Consider the following 16,665-nt stretch of genomic DNA (forward strand, 5'->3'; position numbering starts at 1 on the left):
TTTGCCCACAGTGTAATTCCATAGGAAAACCAGAAACACTCCGACCTATATTGGTGGAATGTCCAACACTGGCACCAGTGAGAACAAAATATCTGGGTCTATTTTTTTGCACTGTGAATCATTTTGTAAATTTTGATGATTTGTGGAACGGCATGTCTGCAGGATCGAAACTTTTTTGAACATATGCAATTTTACAAATGCTAAATGAATTAGGCTTAGTTAGAAAGTGGGTATGGTATGTACTTTGGCATATTTTCGGGATGTTAACATTTTAAGATGTATATGTGTTGTGATTTTGTATGAACTTTGTATTTCAACGTTAAACCGTTATTTCTAACATTTTCCCCATCAAATCAGCATGACCCAAATGTATTCAAACCTTTTAGAAAGTTTGAGCTGCTCTAATGCCCTGAATCCTGGGAGGTTTAAAGTGTACCCATGCGTATCGACAGTCAAATCTATAAACCAAACTCCTACGCATCTCAGCAGACATTCTATCTATCCTTTAAACAGAACGGTATGTTATGCTAATAGTATCTCACTAGTGACCCCACAATAGAAGAACATCAATACCAGTGGGAAGAGATTTGCTACCAAAACATCTGGGTTCTGAAACAAGCATTACCTTTCTCTCTGATAAAAATCTGACCAATGTACGTTAGTGTGTGTGTTTGAGGGAAATAGGAAAGTAATGGAAAGGAATTACATAGCCTTTTATGCTGTTCCCATTACCTTTGTTTGGGTCTTCGGGCATTAAGGCTTGCTCAAACTGTGTCTACTTGGTCTGTGGAGGGAATATGAGGTTGTAGATTGAGTTGCAAAAGGATTAACCAGAAAGGAGGTAGATAAGGAAAGACCGTGCAGTGGAGGTTTTTTGTTTAAAACCCCGTACGTGCCAAGGGCGAGGTAGCTCATCCTTGGGATTACCCCCCTGTTGCCAAGGATGAGATACCTCGTCCTTGGCACTTAAGGGAAACAGAAAACGTTAGAAGGCATTGAATGGCGAAATACCCAAATCACCAAAAAAGGCCTTGGCACGGGGAGCCATGGCAGTTAAAAGGTTTTAAGGTTGGATACACGTGGACTCGACTTCTCTAATTTCAATCAACAAGAAGTGCAGAAGATTAGTGCTGCTGGGTAAAGACGCTGAACACTTTAGAGTTGTTTTCAAGCTGGCTGATCCGCTACTAACAGTTTGGGGTTCTCACAGGGAGTGTGAATGATTGCTTGATTGGATCCGCATGCTCAAGCATTCCACTGTAATTTGGAGACCAGTTGACTTGGATGTGCTTATGCTTTCCCAAACCCCTCACAAGGCACAGATCCTTAGATAGACAAGGCATATGCGGTGTATGAAACTAAGACGGAAATGTCTGCATAAGAAAAGGGAATGTGGGGGGCAGGTTTAGGGGAAGAGTCCAATCTGAGTGCCAAACCTTCATCACAATAATCCAAGCTTGGGACATAAAAGTCTGCAATACATCAGCGTGACACATTCCTGTCTCATACAAACACCTGACTCAGCCCATAACCTTTATTTCGGCATGTGCTAACCCACCACTACAGTATTTGAGCAAAGTGTTTGGAGCACAAACCTTTAGATATAGAAGTTTGGTACTGACAGCAACCTCTTTTAAAGCTGCGTACATAGGTATTCGCATATAAAACCGAATTCACAACCAATTTAATGGGGTTTGTAGGAGATCATCAGCATCAGAGAGCCCTCCCAGCTGCACAAGAATCTCTTCACGTTCTCACCAAACTGAGCTCTCTGAAAATGCTACAATTATCTCCATTGTGCCACCCATTTAGGATACACACACAGGCAACATGCAAAGCAGGTCCGCGACACTGCAGTGCCAGTGTTTGCTAGAAAGACAGACTCACCCAGGACTCTCTCTCCCAGGCCTCCCAGTTCAAAGTATGCATTCTGGAAGGCGTCCTTCATCTCGTCGTCCAGCGGCACTTCCTGTCCATGCAGCAGGATGGTGGAGCAGCGGTCCAGGATTCGCTCTGGAGCCCCCTTCATCACCAGGAGGTTGCCCTCCTTGTCCTCGCGCTCGTGAATGGACAGCTGACAGGAATAGAGTGATTATGGGATGTAAGTGCATCACTTTTTAGCGCATTCAAACTTTGCAAAGCAATCTGCACCAACGACAACCAAAAGAGAGTAGTAGTCCTGTATTTCACCAAAATAATCCTTGAAAACTATGAGACAGACTCCATGAATGTGATGCAGTGATTCTGATTCGGCCTTCCATGGCATTTCCATTAGAGACACTTGGACATGCAACATGTCCAAGTGAGGTACTCATCCAAGAAGATGCAGTGACAGGCACACATATGACAGAGGTCATTCTTTATTTCTGTCGTATTTATCCTTCCTACTGACTTGCTCATTTCCGGCATGAACTTTCTGTACTCTTTTCTGTTCAGGCCCTTTGCAGGTCTTTCATGAAATGGGTGCCTTAATGGCTAACATCTGAAGTGTGCTCCCTACGGCCAGACGGACCACAATGAGCCCAGTTGCTACACTGCATTGCGAAGGTACACTTTAGGGTTGTAGGCAGTGGTCTTGGGAGAGCCCTCAATGCACCCAAAGCTCCCTGCAGTGCCGTGCACTGTCCAGGGGATCCTCCACCGGATTCCCAAACCTTGAGCATGGTCACTCACCACCTGCCTGAGCTGCCGGTGAACACTCACTGCTTTCGGAATGTAAAGGGAAGGCGCGTGCACCTGGTTACCACCCAGTACCTGTTGCGCACCATGGACTCCACTCATTATTATGGCTGGAAAGTAGCATAATGCTGAGCCCCCGGGGTCGGAAGGGGCATTTCCAGGAGGGTGGAAGATGCACCTTTCAAGAACAAGATCATGTCAAAACCTGGCCCAGGGTCTGTGGATTCCAGACTGATTCCACGGATCTTAGGGTGAGGTCACACGCATATTAGCATGCCCAGCCAAACGGAGTGTTGTTGGACTGTATGAAAATGCAAGTTTGGCCCACTTAATGGCGAGTGCGTGAAACTTTCAAAATAACATGGTCAGCGTTGAATAATATCAAAAAGTAGCGTGGTACTCTATAGAGAGTTGCCCATACAAGCTTCTAATTCCACTGCAGCCCCCAGAGACAGACCTCCATGAACCTTTACAAAGAGGATAAAATAAACAACCCATTCTAATTATGTCTAAACACTGTTGTGAGATTGTGTCCATGTTGTCAACGTTATATAGGGGAGGGTGTGCAAATAAAACATTTCCCATTCAAATTCCCATTGAGAATATATGCCGAAAAAGCACCCTGGACGGCTTGCCATCAAGCTGAGACAATGATGCAGGATTACTGTTCAAGGGGCATCACTAAAGCCCAAGCACCAGGGAGATTGACTGTTGTGCATTCTGTTCTCATACGCTCGTTAGTGCCCATGTCTCAGATGGGAAAGGAGCTTTTCATTTTTCATTTTTTCGAAAGATCGCCCACTCTGAGCTTTCTGGATAGACATTGTTCTTAGCCTCAGTCCCTATTGTTACTATATACACCATCGTCATAGCAACTATGGACAACACCGGGCGGTTAGAACACCAGTGATAGTCACTGGAAGTCTACAGTTCGCAAGGGATATATTACCAAATTACCAACCCGTAGCTTTTTTTGGGTAACCCTATTTTGGCCAGCAACCTTTGCCATGGTAGATTATTCTAGCTCAGGGGAATTTCTCATGTGCTTTTTAATGTATTGAGACCTCCGCCATTTCTACAGTGCAATGTTTGTTTCATTGTGCCATGAATTTGTATGTATTTCAACAAAAGGAAGGAATATACAACAAACTATATCAAACAATAAACATATACCCTCAGAAAGCAGTTTCAAATAACAGCCGCTAAACCAATATAGGCTGCATTATGTGTTCTCAATGATCAAAAAATAGTATTGTCAAAAATATCATTTTTAATATATTAATCTCTAATTCAGCACAAGTAATACAAAAATAGTTTAAAAGACATATACACATCACATAGTCATATACATGTTAAAAACATTCCACCTCACAGTATCGAAACATTTATGCCGACAATTCGATCAGCATAACACAACAATGGCAACTCAATTAATCTAATTTCCCATTGTGTGTACCAGCCCAACTTATATAAGTTTCTGTCCTCTGTGTTCCCAGTAACCGGACATTCATCAGGGGCAGAAGTAGTCCTGTGCTTCAGGTAGATTCTTCCTATTCAACCATCCAATTGCTATTTCATGGGATGTGGAAGCTGTTCTTTTCCTAGATACAACCAAGTATAAGTCGCGGAAGCAACCAGTGTCCTCCTTTCCATTTCCTATAGGCCTTCAGGTGCCTATCTCCGGCTCTTCTAAGCCAACCAATATATGCTCTAAGTAGAGTCCATCTGAATCAGGCCTCTTCCTCTTCACAGATGTAAACCTCTCGCTCTACTCTGGAATGGATATACTCCTAGCAACCAGCCGTGTATGGAAATTCAGGCTAGGGAGTCGGTGGATACATCCATCCATGAATTTGTAGCCATAGCTTTTGTAACTGGGAATCAGGACTACAATAAGTGTTAACAAAAATGCTCTTGTCTTTAGAGTGGCATTGCTAGAATACGTATATTCAAAGAAGGTTTTCCATAGTGCAGTGGCCAATCTATTCACCTTCTCCACCAATGCCAAGAGCTTAGAGTGAAGTATGTGGCATTGACTGGAATCCCATCCAATCCCGGGTGGTGAGAGAGAGTAAACTGCACATGCCTGGGTTGTGGGTCATTTGTAATGAGTCCCTATTGCACCTCCTAGGAGCCTTGAGAAAGTGTTGGCCAAAAAGCAACTGTGGCACAGTTTACCCCCCCCTGACTGACCTCACATACAACTCCTTAACCTAAAGAAAGGAGGTCTAGTTAAGAGCTCTAACCTTGACGTCCAGAAGGTCTGTGGGGTGCTTTAACAGAGTGGTGTGGTTCAGAGTATCAAATCCTGCCAACTGGTCAAGAAGGATTAGAATTCATAGCGTGGCATTGTCCAAGAAGTGAAGCAGCTGAACCCTCACAACTAGTAACGCAGACCCCAACCTTCTAGTCAGTACTAGAGTGACGTATTTCTCCACACCAGATTTGGGTTTTCAAAGGGATTTATTTAAGTATAATCAAAAGCCCACCGGATCAGTACATAACATAACAGCAACTGACCAATACATTCTAAACATTGCATCTTTCTCCCCATGTTCTATGTTCTACATTCTAGGATCCATGTTCCATCCATTTCTGTACATTGTACAAATTAATGGAACATTAATTGGGAAGATATTACACACCTCCCTACTTTACACAAACACACAAACTATTTACAAAACTACATACTTAACCTTTGCTGTGCATAGAAATCTCTTATTTTAAAATGGAACAAACAATAGAAACATTTGTTACTAACTTACATAAAATCTGATCTCTGTTGAACAATTAATGGCGCTTAGTATACATAGTCCTTCAAATATGATGGCCTCTTACAAACACGTTTGGTGCATCTTCCCAGTTAATTTCCATCATCTGCTTTGTCACTTAATCTAATTTTTTGCTCTGTGGCTTTCACCTTATTCCTTTTTTCCACATTGGCATTCATGAATCTGCCCTCGGAACATCTACACACTCTATTGACATTCCATACTCTTCCATCAGAAACTCTTACGGCACCATGAAACCTCTGTACCACTTTGCAGAGCCACCTGTAGTGGTAAAAGGTAACTTTATTCTTACCCAATCACCTGGTTTTATATCACATTCTCTCACAGCCTTCCTTATGTCGAAAACCTCTTGTTGATTAACTGTCTATGCATAATCTTCTTTGCAAGGATTCAACTCTTTCAATGACGCCTTGTTGTTACATTTTCTCTAGTTCTTTCTTTACATCTCCTTTGATTGCCCACGGAAAAGGTCGGACCTTATGCACAACAGGAACAGAATCACCTTTCATGCGAATTTCATGCCAAAAGTTCTTCAAACTACCCAGTTCATCCCGCAACACAGGATGATGTTCAAATTGTTCAGATTGCTTTTCCTGATCTATGCATACACCATCTCCTCTGCACTTGGATCTAGCTTTATTTTTAATCTTTTCTGGTGAGACTAGCTTAGTAAAGGATGCATTCCTTTATTGGAGATATATACTTTTCCCTTTGCTGTTCTGTCTTTGAACTTCATGGTCGACCAAAACCAACCTTCTAACTCAATCTGTTTGCCCCCATATGCAACAGGCTTCACATCAATCGCCTTCAGAACAATACTCCCTTTAAAGTGTCTTTCAAAAATTATTCTTGGAAACAGAGTGTACTTAGCACCAGAGTCAATAACCATTTTAATTGTTGGGCTGCCAACTTGTATATCCGCCATGGATTTCTCAAGATCAGCATCTTGATCTTCTATAGTATCAATTTCTGAATCTTCAATCATGAAGGTACATTCCTCGACTTCCTCACATAGTTCCTCAATGGAGTCTCTATTTTCTGCTTTCGTTTTGCAATAATTTGTCAGATGACCTTTTCTATGCCATCTTCTGCAAATTTCTTTTAACGCAGGACATTTTCCACTACTGGCAATATGACTTGGGCTGCCACATCTATAGCATTTTCTTCTGTTATCATCCTTGTCCTTGTTTTCCTTGAACCTGGCCCTTCTTTTCCTCTCATAACCTTGATCTTTTTTTACTAAATTGCCTCTTTTTCATTGTGTTTTAATTTTGTACAGCAAACACTTCTGGCGAATCAGATACTTCTAATTTGTTATCTGTACCTGCCCTCTTCTCAAGTTCTTTCACACATTTGTTTGTATTTTCTACTTCCTTTGCTATTCTCAGTACCAGATTTAATGAAGGATTTCCTTTTGACCAAGCGCTTCTCTTACTTTGCTATCTTTGCACTCTAACATGAATTGATCCCGGAGACCTTCCTCCAGGTTACTACCAAAGTCACATGTGACAGCTAAGCCATGTAAAGCTGTGATAAATTGTTCAATTGGTTCTCCATTTTCCTGTTTACGTTTTCCAAAATGATATCTTTCAAGAATTATGCTCACAGCCTTCTCGTAATGTAGGTCTAACATTTTCACACACTTCTCATATTCCGTTAGCCCATCTGCTTCCTGGTCAGATAAAGGTGGAAGATTCTTGAATTGTTCCTGACCATAGTCTCTTAGACAGTGTATTAACAGACATTTATTCCTTTCATTAGAGAAATTAAGACCATGTGCAGAAAAAACATAATGGTCAAAACATTTCTTCCAGTGCTTCCAGGGCACTGCAGGTTCACCTTTTGTAGCCATGAAGTAATTGGGAGGTGGTATGCTTTGCATATTTGAATGTTATTGATGCTGTTGTTCTAATTGTTTTCCTATTTTTTCTCCAAATTTTTAAGTGTACTGATTGCAGTAGTGTTTCTAAATGAACTTCAACTTCACCTACCTGATACTATTGTATTGTAATACAGTTAGTGACTGTGCATACGCCCAATAACCGTGTTTATTATAGCCGCATCCGCTGTACTGGGTATGTTGGTATGATTTATATGGGAAATTAGTATATGTCTTACAATACACTACATTTGGATTACTGTAACAGTGTTGCAATTGTGCGCTCTTTATTACAGCACTTTAACTGATTAACTGCTCAATACATTCATTAGACATAAAACAACGGGGAATGCTGAGCCTGTTTATTATTACTTTTTCATGAAATGCCACTATTTGCCTTTTGTCAACACAACATGGCATTACATCACAGGCCTTCACTTCGCTATATCCAGCATGTCATGTCCATTTGTTTTCTTTATCGTGTGCCTTAATAGTCCACAATTGGTGAGTTCTGGGGTTCAAACAATGCTCTGGTTGCTATGGCAATGGACGCTTTGAATATGAAGAAACCAAAATGGCGGCAGGTAGAATTACGTTTTTAGGTCCTTTCCTCTGATACGCCTGCTGCGTCTCTATCAGGCACCATTTAAAAGACGCACTAAGATTTGAAAGACGCATTCGGACCAGCTGACTGTTCGTTTACATTGCAGTGAGTGTAATACATGAACGGTTGATAGATAACTGTTACCCAAGTACAGTGCAATAATGAAACATCAATAATTGAAATTGCAGAAATATGTTATGACAGATATGAAGTTGATTCTAAAGTAGTACAACGTTACAACACTATCCTTTGAAGTGCCTACAGCCTAGGTTTTGTTAAATACAGAGTGGAGAGCGTTATATAAGCACAGGTTGTTGCTAGCTTTTGAAAAGTATGAGAAGCTTAATTAATGATACTTGGCGGCTCCGTCATCCCATGAATGAGTATCTGGCAAATCACTTATGATGCAAATGCGCGCCACACTTACTTCTGTGGGTTGCTTTATCTGTGTCCCAGTTGGAAGTTAGTTTTCTTGACGTTGCAGTGGTCCTTTATACTCACTTCATCATACATGTGTCGCAGGGAGTGCTGCGTCCTTGGTGACACTCTAAGTGACTTTTTTTTTCTCTCTGCACGGTTGTGGCGTGCAGAGGAAAGGACCTAAAAACGTAATTCTACTTGCCGCCATTTCTGGTTTCGAACAACGGCTACTCAGTGGGCTGCCATTTTCTCTAATCCCATCCTCGTCGCCACCAAAGTATTTCTCCACACCAGATTTAGGTATTCAAAGGAATTTATTTAAGTATAATCAAGGGCCCACTGGATCAGGACATAACATAACAGCAACTGACCATTACATTCTAAACATTGCATCTTTTTCCTCATGTTCTATGTTTTACATTCTAGGATCCATGTTAAAAGATCCAACATTAAATGGGAAGATATCACATAGAGACAGTTGGTTTGTCTCTGCCTTGAAAAAGCAGCGTAGGCATTAAAGTCCTCATTATAGGTCTGGTGGTAATGGAAAAAAGATTTAACATATGATATGATATGATATGATATGATATGATATGATATGGCATTTGTAACGCGCCTATACACAAGGGTTTCAAGGCGCGACGAGACAGGGAGGGGGGAACAAGGGGAAGACAGACAACGATCCTACTAGGCCAGGTGTCATTCAGATTGTGCAAGTGCATGGGTGGAGGGAAAGGGAAAAGTGCAAGGGGAAAGGGAGGGGGGAAATTGCAGTACAGGGTAAGTAGAATAACAAATAAATACTAGGGCCAGCTGGTGGCAAGTGCATGGTAAGTGCAGACAAGTGCTCGGAAGGGGGGCTGTAGGGTTACCGAGACAGTCCCGCAGTGCAGGGGTTGCCAGGGAGGCAGTGCGAGTGGAGAGTGGCTGGGCCAAGGACCGAGATCAGTGAGAGTGGCCCAGTTGCTGTTTCAGTGCAGTTTCAGTCAAGAATTTAGTAGGGGAGAGGAGGAGAGAAAGCAGAAGCAAAGAGGAAGGTATTGAGGTACTTCCGGAACCGGAGATGGTTCTTCTCAAGTTTCAGGGAGGCAGGAAGGCTGTTCCAGAGGGAGGCCCCTGCCGCGGAGAGAGATCTACCCCCAACTCCTTGCTTGGAGAAGCGGCTGACCCTGAGGGAGTTGGAGACGGATGAGCGAAGAGCTTGAGAAGGAAGATATTTAGGAAGAGAGAGTTGATGGTATTTAGGGCCTAGGCCCCAGAAGGCCTTGTGGACAATGCAGAGGGTTTTGAACTTAATCCTCGCAGCCACTGGGAGCCAGTGTAGAGATTTCAGTCCTGGAGAAATACGGTCCCTGGGCTTGAGGCCAAGGACAAGTCTCGCAGTCCTGTTCTGGATAAGTTGCAGAGGGCGGAGAGTAGAGGCAGGCAGATTAAGATAGAGGCTGTTACAGTAGTCCAGCTTCGAAAGAACCAGGGCTCGTGAGACAGTGAGCTTCTGGGGAAGGAGAGGAAAGGAAGAATACCTCTGAGGAGTTGCAGCTGGTAGTGTGACTTCTTAGAGACGTCAGATATGTGAGGAGAGAAGGAGAGTGTGGAGTCTAAGATGACCCCAAGGTTTTTTGCCTTGCAGGTAGGAGCAGGAAGAGGGCCAAGAGAGGCCGGCCAGAGAGCTGCAGGGAAGGAGGGAGTGGGTGTGCCGATGAGTATAATCTCAGTCTTATTGGCATTAAGGCAGAGGGAAGGAGAGGAGTAGGCAGAGGGTAGCCTGAAAATACCACATACCACCTAATTAAAGGTTGGAATGGTATGGAATATTAACAACCTGTGGTAGATAGTTAGCATTGCATGGGGTAAATGACTCACATTTCCCTAATGTGTTACTTTCATTGCGGCCCAGGCTGTAAATATCCTATGTGATTTCCATCTGTAATTAGGTGGTATTTTAAAAATAGGAACTTTTGAAATATAGCTTGTTTCTATTGTTACCATCAAACATATAATGAGGCCCCACGTCGTTTTTCTTTCTTCCTTTAGGCAGTCAGTAAGGTGCTAGTACCAAATATATTTACCATATCATTCCATTTGTAATACCAATCGTGCTTATGTATTGATGGGCTATGGCGTAAAGCAGCATTTCCATGAAATCACTGAATACAACTTCATGACCATCCACCAATCATTTTATGTGCCATTGTGTGTGGTGGGGGCTAAAATTTCCCCCTTTGCACTTATTTGTAAGCCCTACAATGAAGCATTTTCCCAGTGGTACACCATTTATGTTCGGCTCTGCTGTCATGCAAAGGCCAGCTTAATAGCACTCAGTAAAAGAAACAATGCAACAAAACAGGGACGGACAGGAGTTCCAATCACACAGAGCCACTGAACCGACAGTGCTTGTGAGTTTCCTAATAATCAGCTTTTTCAGAGACTGAGGGGATCACTGGTTCCTCTAAACTTTGCTAGACAAACCATCAAAATCCCTGCTATCCCCTAAACCCCCCCCCCTTCTGTCAAAATATCTCAATAATTTGAGCTCTTGGGTGGTAGGACCTCTTAAATACTCCTGGCAACAACACTTGATTGGCACCATTTCTGGACTTGGCCTCACTGGTGGCCTACCTGATACTTGTTGGTGGAGTTGAATGGGATCTCAGCCACTTTTGGGTTGCGGTCCCTCATCTTCTTGACTGATCCGCAGGACAGTTCAATGCACTTGAGCAGGGCAGATTCTGAGGCATCCCCTGCGGTGTCCCTCTACCAGGAAAGAGATAGAAAGACAAAATAAGCATTAAGGTGTTGGGACAATTTTCCATGGTGGGAATATAACAATGACATGAATTGCACTGAATTGAAGCCCCCCTTAGGGATTTCTAATTGCTGGGCCCACTGCTACTACTATCACATACAAAAGTAAACAACTATCTCCCTTTGAACAATCTTCACTTCATTCCTTAATTAAGTTACAGTACATCTTTTTGTCAGAAACCCCATGAATCCCTGTCTGGGCTATCCCTTTGCAAATTATCACACTCTGGTACTTGGGTGCTACCATCTTTCGGCAATTTTTCCCACATGTGACACTTCTAGGGGGTCAACACAATTGTGAGACAATGGTCTCCATCTGCACATATTAAAGAATTAAGTTTCTGTCCTATGCTTTTAGTGCCTTGCTCTGACTCTACGAGATGTCTGCAGGGTCTCTGTTGGGCACTGCAGGGCCTGTCTGTAGCTCTTTATGCACCTGAACTCTATGGAATTCCAACACTTGTGTACGAACCTTTTAAAAAAACACAGATTCATGTTATCCATTGGAACTCTCCCAATGGAAAGTCTAACTTTGAAGAAGATGTCTCTCCAGTGTGTACTCTTATATCACTAATTGCACCCATGCGTCTCTTGAAAGCTTTGCACACTTTGTGTGTCTGCACTGATTGTCCTGGTAACACTGTTCGGTATCCTCGCTCTCTTAGCCATATGCCTAGCCATTTTCCACACTTGATGTCTACAGTATGGCACTTGCACTAATGTTACAGTGTTTCTCCACGTTGGGATCCTGCAGGTAGAGCTGCTCCAACTTCCAAAAACATGCTCTATTAGAAAGTCAAGATTTCCTGGGTGAGTTTGACCCACCTCACGGGATGCCTGTGCCATTTACCAAGGTCCATACCTCAGTGTGGGTTTGAAGGGGGGTTTGTAGGCCTGCTGCTCAATTGCAAGGCTGAGACTCGAGAAGGGAGTTCCACCAACCAATAAAAGATCCTAAGCCATTGTAAAACAGGCTTGAGGGTCTTTAAATGCCCAGCTCATTCCTGATTCCTCTGCTTGGTTTGTTTTGAAATTGAGTCAGGGGTAGACAGGACAGGCACACAAATTGGTCGTTTTCAAGGCGTTTTGGAGTGCTTTTGATGAGTGTGCGGGTGTTTTGGAGTAGTTTCTTATTTTTTTTGCAGTATTTTGGTGTTTCTTGATCCCTGATTTATCCTTTGGCAGTTCTGGGTGTTCTTTAGCCTCCCTCTATAACCCTCCATGTTTTCCCTTACTCTCTTTAAAAAATAAATAAAAAAGGCTTCTCGTGTACTTTCCTCTGTTCCCTTCATCCACAAATTTTAAAAACGTTTCATAAAACATTTCCTTTCCTGTGTCTTATGTAGAATTGCCTTTTTGGGAGTAATTCTTCCCACTTTTGAGTCCCTTAGTCAGTACCTTTTACTGGACTCTTGTTTTTTTTTTACCAGTTCTCCTGAGTGAATGGGAACCTTTTTCCACACTCACTCAGTCTTTCACTTTACCTTTACGAACCTTTTTCAACCCTTTTGGCATCTTTTTGGAGTCATGCTTTCCTCCAACTTTTATGTTATCTGCAATTTATTATCGCAGCCCACAGCACTTTTGTGCTGTGTTGCTGGGAGATCCTTGAGCTGCCTTTTTTATTTTCCTTGTGATAACAAAAGTTACCAAGGACAGAGGAATACTTTTTCTCCTACATGACTTTTGTATTGTGGAATCAGCACACCCCACCTTATGTGAAGTGATGAGGGGACACAGTGTACCCCTTTTCCCACTTCTCCTGTAACGTTCTAGTTACAGGGACAAGTCTAACTGCGTGGCTGGAGGCAGCGGATGATTTTCTACCGATTTTGTGAAACTCACATTTCAAGCTGTATTTGCAGCTGCGGTAAGGGGCCTTGTTCAAAATGGTGCCTGTCTTCTTTTTACGCTTAGTCACAACGACTTAGCCTTTCTTGAACATTCTTCTACCAACCTGTATGGGGGAAGTCCTGCTCATTCCTTTGTCTTCACCAGGCTCCCATTGGGAAGCCCACCCAACGGTGCAATTACCATTGAAAATCTTGTTGCCGACCCCCCTGTGCTAAGTGGTGTTAAGAGTGAGGTGCTCTTGTGTGCGGATGATAACGTTATGATCTCCATGACCCAAAGTGGTCTCCAAGTCAGATCTTTGTGGATTTGTGTAAACCAAGGGCTTGAAGATCAACTATAATAATGCAGTGTTGTGGAAACAGAAGACCTAAGAAGTAAGTATATCTAGCAGTTAGCTACCATGTACTAAAGAACACTGAATCCTATGACTATTTAGGTCGATGTTTTACTGCAAAAGTTGGGTGGGAGGCGCATGTACAAAAAAGCAACAGGGCCATGATTCAATATAGCACTTCTGTCAGGTTTGTGTGTGCGGAGGGAAATCAGCCCATGGCATCAGCTCCATCCATATTTAAGATGAAGGCGAGGCAAGCCTGACCATGGAGCAGAACTCTGGGGACGATGTAACATCACTAGCATTACAGTTTCCGAAAATAAACGTAGACCTCCCCAGCTTAACCCCTACAGGAGCTTTCCATTGTGAGCTAGGATGTACTGAATTTGATGTGCTGGCTAGATTAAAACTAGTCTCCATGGGATTAAATTATTCAGCCCCAGTCGAATCTGTACAAATGTAAATATCCAATGTGTGATGTTCTGGAGAATGAAGGGAGCACTACATTGTGATGGTTTAAATTTGTAAAAAGCACACTTGCAGTCAATGTGAGGTACGGTATAAGAACATGTATCAACATGTGAAATTGTTTATTTGGTATTAGGTGGAGTAACAATCTGTAATTAAGGGACCTGGAAGCAAACTCATTAGGGATTATTTTAAAATAACATTATGTTATGGTTATGAGCGATACTGACACAAAATATGGCCCTGACATGTTATTTATTAAATGTATTGGTGCAGCAAGGGGCCCCCGCACACTGTGGTGCATGTGGCCCCGACACCACATGTCCTAGGCAGGGGCCCCCTCTGACTTCAAAAATTAATAGTTTCTTTTTTAAGTTAATCTGTCTCCAGAAAGAAATTATTTCCGTTACCATTCTTTCCCAACACGGAAATCATTTTTTCTGAAATCAACGTGTCTTCAAAAAGAAAATGTTTGTCTTTGAAGACAGAGGGCTGCCCTCAACCCTCCCATGACTTGGAAGCCTCCGGCTCCTCTGCACAGAACAAGAACAAGTGTTCCTGCTGCATGAAGCAGGGAGCTGGAGGCTTAGCTCCTCGGAGCAATAGATTTGCAAAAGGCAAGACAATGTTTTTTGTGTAACTGTGTGTGCATGTATGGGTGGCTGGGCGTGCAAGTATGAGTGTATGGTGCATGGGTGCACATGTGAATGGTGTATTAATGTGTGTGCGCTTGTGTCTAATGCCTGGATTACTTATGAGGAATCTTCATTTTCCTAGACCCTAGACTTACTCGTCCCAGTACTTGTGTATGGGGCACCCTGCCTCACACACAAGTACTGGGACGAGGTAGAGGGTTGTGGAGGTAATGACTGGCTTATTTAACTGTAATATGCATTACTCCTAGTCCCCTAAGGAGGTGGAGGCAATTCTGTGCCAAGGAGATGTTTTTGGGGTTGAGGTGGGGGGTGGAAGGGAGAGGGGCATGCAGGGAGGGTGGGGCAGGAGTTGGTGACCAAAATCATAATGGACATTCATGATAAAGTATGCATGATATGTGTTATTAGTGGCTAGACTGGCATTTTGGTGCAGCCAGTCTAATACTTTCTTAATGTGGCATTACTTTTTTTGTACTAGCTTCTACTATAAAAAAATAAACATGATAAGTGTTATTACCTGTCTAGACTGGCATTTGCCAGTCTAGCCATTTATTACTGTGGAATGGCATACTGTGGAAAACTTAGAGCTAATATTGTCCATTCAGTTAAGATGTTATTGTGCATTTGTATAGCGCCTTATGTTCCATTGGTATGATCTCAAAGCGCTGTGTGTTGAACGCCATTAGTCCAGGTCAGTGGACAGAGTAGGGTTGTAAATAGTGCAGTTTATGTGATGTGTAGCTGCATTCCAATGCTAGATGTGATGTGGTGGTTGCATGAGGTCAGTAGAATGTGCCCAGCAAGGCGGTTGACCTTGGAGTTTGCATTCTGGCAGTGGTGAAGTAGGGGTATGAGATTATGTGTGCAGTTAGGCTGATTATTTTGTGGGGTATAGCTGTGTTCTAGAGACTGTCGAGATGTTCATCGAGGAGTGTAGGTATGTGTGCCAGTAGGCCAAAATTGATTTAGGGGTATAGGTGCATATGTGTGAGTGTCTAGAGGTTCGGAGGATTGGTTCTCCGAGAGAGATTCTCAGTCTAGCGCAGTTTGTTCCGGTTACTGGGTTTGAGGTTGTCTTTCCCTATTTGGTAGTGTCATCAGTGTTGAGATGCCCTATTCCCTATCTTTATTGGGTTAAGCGAATTGCAGGTCTATGGTTGTCCCTGTGGCTCGTTGACTCTGCCATTGATTATTGGAAGATACCTTCTCGTTGTGCAGTTGCATCCAGTTCTGTTCTATCGGTCTTACGAGTACTAGCTAGCAACAGCCACTGTGGTGAAGTGGGAGAATGGGACAAAAGACTCCCCCCAATCCCCTCACGTCCCTGGCCTAGAGGATCGCGGCCCAGACACCCACCACGAGAAGAATTTGCCTATCTACCAGACGACCAAATACCCTGGTACAGAAACATACGGATGTGCCCACCAGCCTGCCCTGCCCAAGCCGACACCTGCGGCATGGATGAACTCGACTGAACCATTCAACAGTAAATAAATACAACGTTAGAGATACCATGACGACCTAGCTAACGGTCAGAACACCCGTGCAACCATGCACACTGGACACTCCCACACCAATCCACATGAAGAACATACTCAGTGCTATGACGTAGGTGACGGACATACCCACTGACGCACATCTTTATTATTTTTCACATAGGGTTTTCAAAATGCAGAAACGCAAGACGCACAAAACACTCATCTAAAATGCTTGCTGACGCTTCTCCTAACCCATGCATTGTGATGAAAAATGCAACTAAGACATGATACTGGATATGAAGCAATATGATACCGTAACTTAAAGTGCCGTGCATCAAACATCCCCACCTATGCACCAGGCCCAAGTAGGCCGCAAACAAGAGCCTCCACGAACATTGAACGAACAAGAGTACAATTGCTGACCCTGCAGAATGAGCCCAGCGAGGACTGACAGCCAAGGGGGCAATGTTGCAACTCGCATGCCACAAGCCGAAGCCAAGGCCACACCTGCAAACTAAGCCAGTCACGCAGAGGCAAATACAATTTTAAATGTGCAGAATTCTGCCTCAACCACGGTCTCTCCTCACGTGACCAAGCCGAACCTGACAGGGTGCCAGACCCAGGAGGGAGAAGTCACCTGGGTCCCACGTTTTGAGACACAGGCTGCAACAATGAAATGACCCAATGGACACCTAC

General features: G+C 43.2%; 1 protein-coding gene across 2 annotated transcripts in view; it reads right to left on the reverse strand.

Annotated features, from left to right (window-relative positions):
• The window catches only part of LOC138523462 (sodium/potassium-transporting ATPase subunit alpha-2), a 504,124-nt gene that overhangs the window by 240,983 nt on the left and 246,476 nt on the right, over nt 1-16,665 (reverse strand). For both annotated transcript variants that reach the window (XM_069635440.1, XM_069635438.1), the window contains exons 11-12: nt 10,994-11,128; nt 1,888-2,074 (exon numbers count right to left, since the gene is read on the reverse strand). In XM_069635440.1, coding sequence (XP_069491541.1) covers nt 1,888-2,074; nt 10,994-11,128 — 322 coding nt within the window. The remainder of the gene's footprint in view (nt 1-1,887; nt 2,075-10,993; nt 11,129-16,665) is intronic.

The sequence above is a fragment of the Ambystoma mexicanum genome, chromosome 1q, assembly GCF_040938575.1.
Source record: "Ambystoma mexicanum isolate Mex_15411 chromosome 1q, UKY_AmexF1_1, whole genome shotgun sequence".
Taxonomy (NCBI): domain Eukaryota; kingdom Metazoa; phylum Chordata; class Amphibia; order Caudata; family Ambystomatidae; genus Ambystoma; species Ambystoma mexicanum.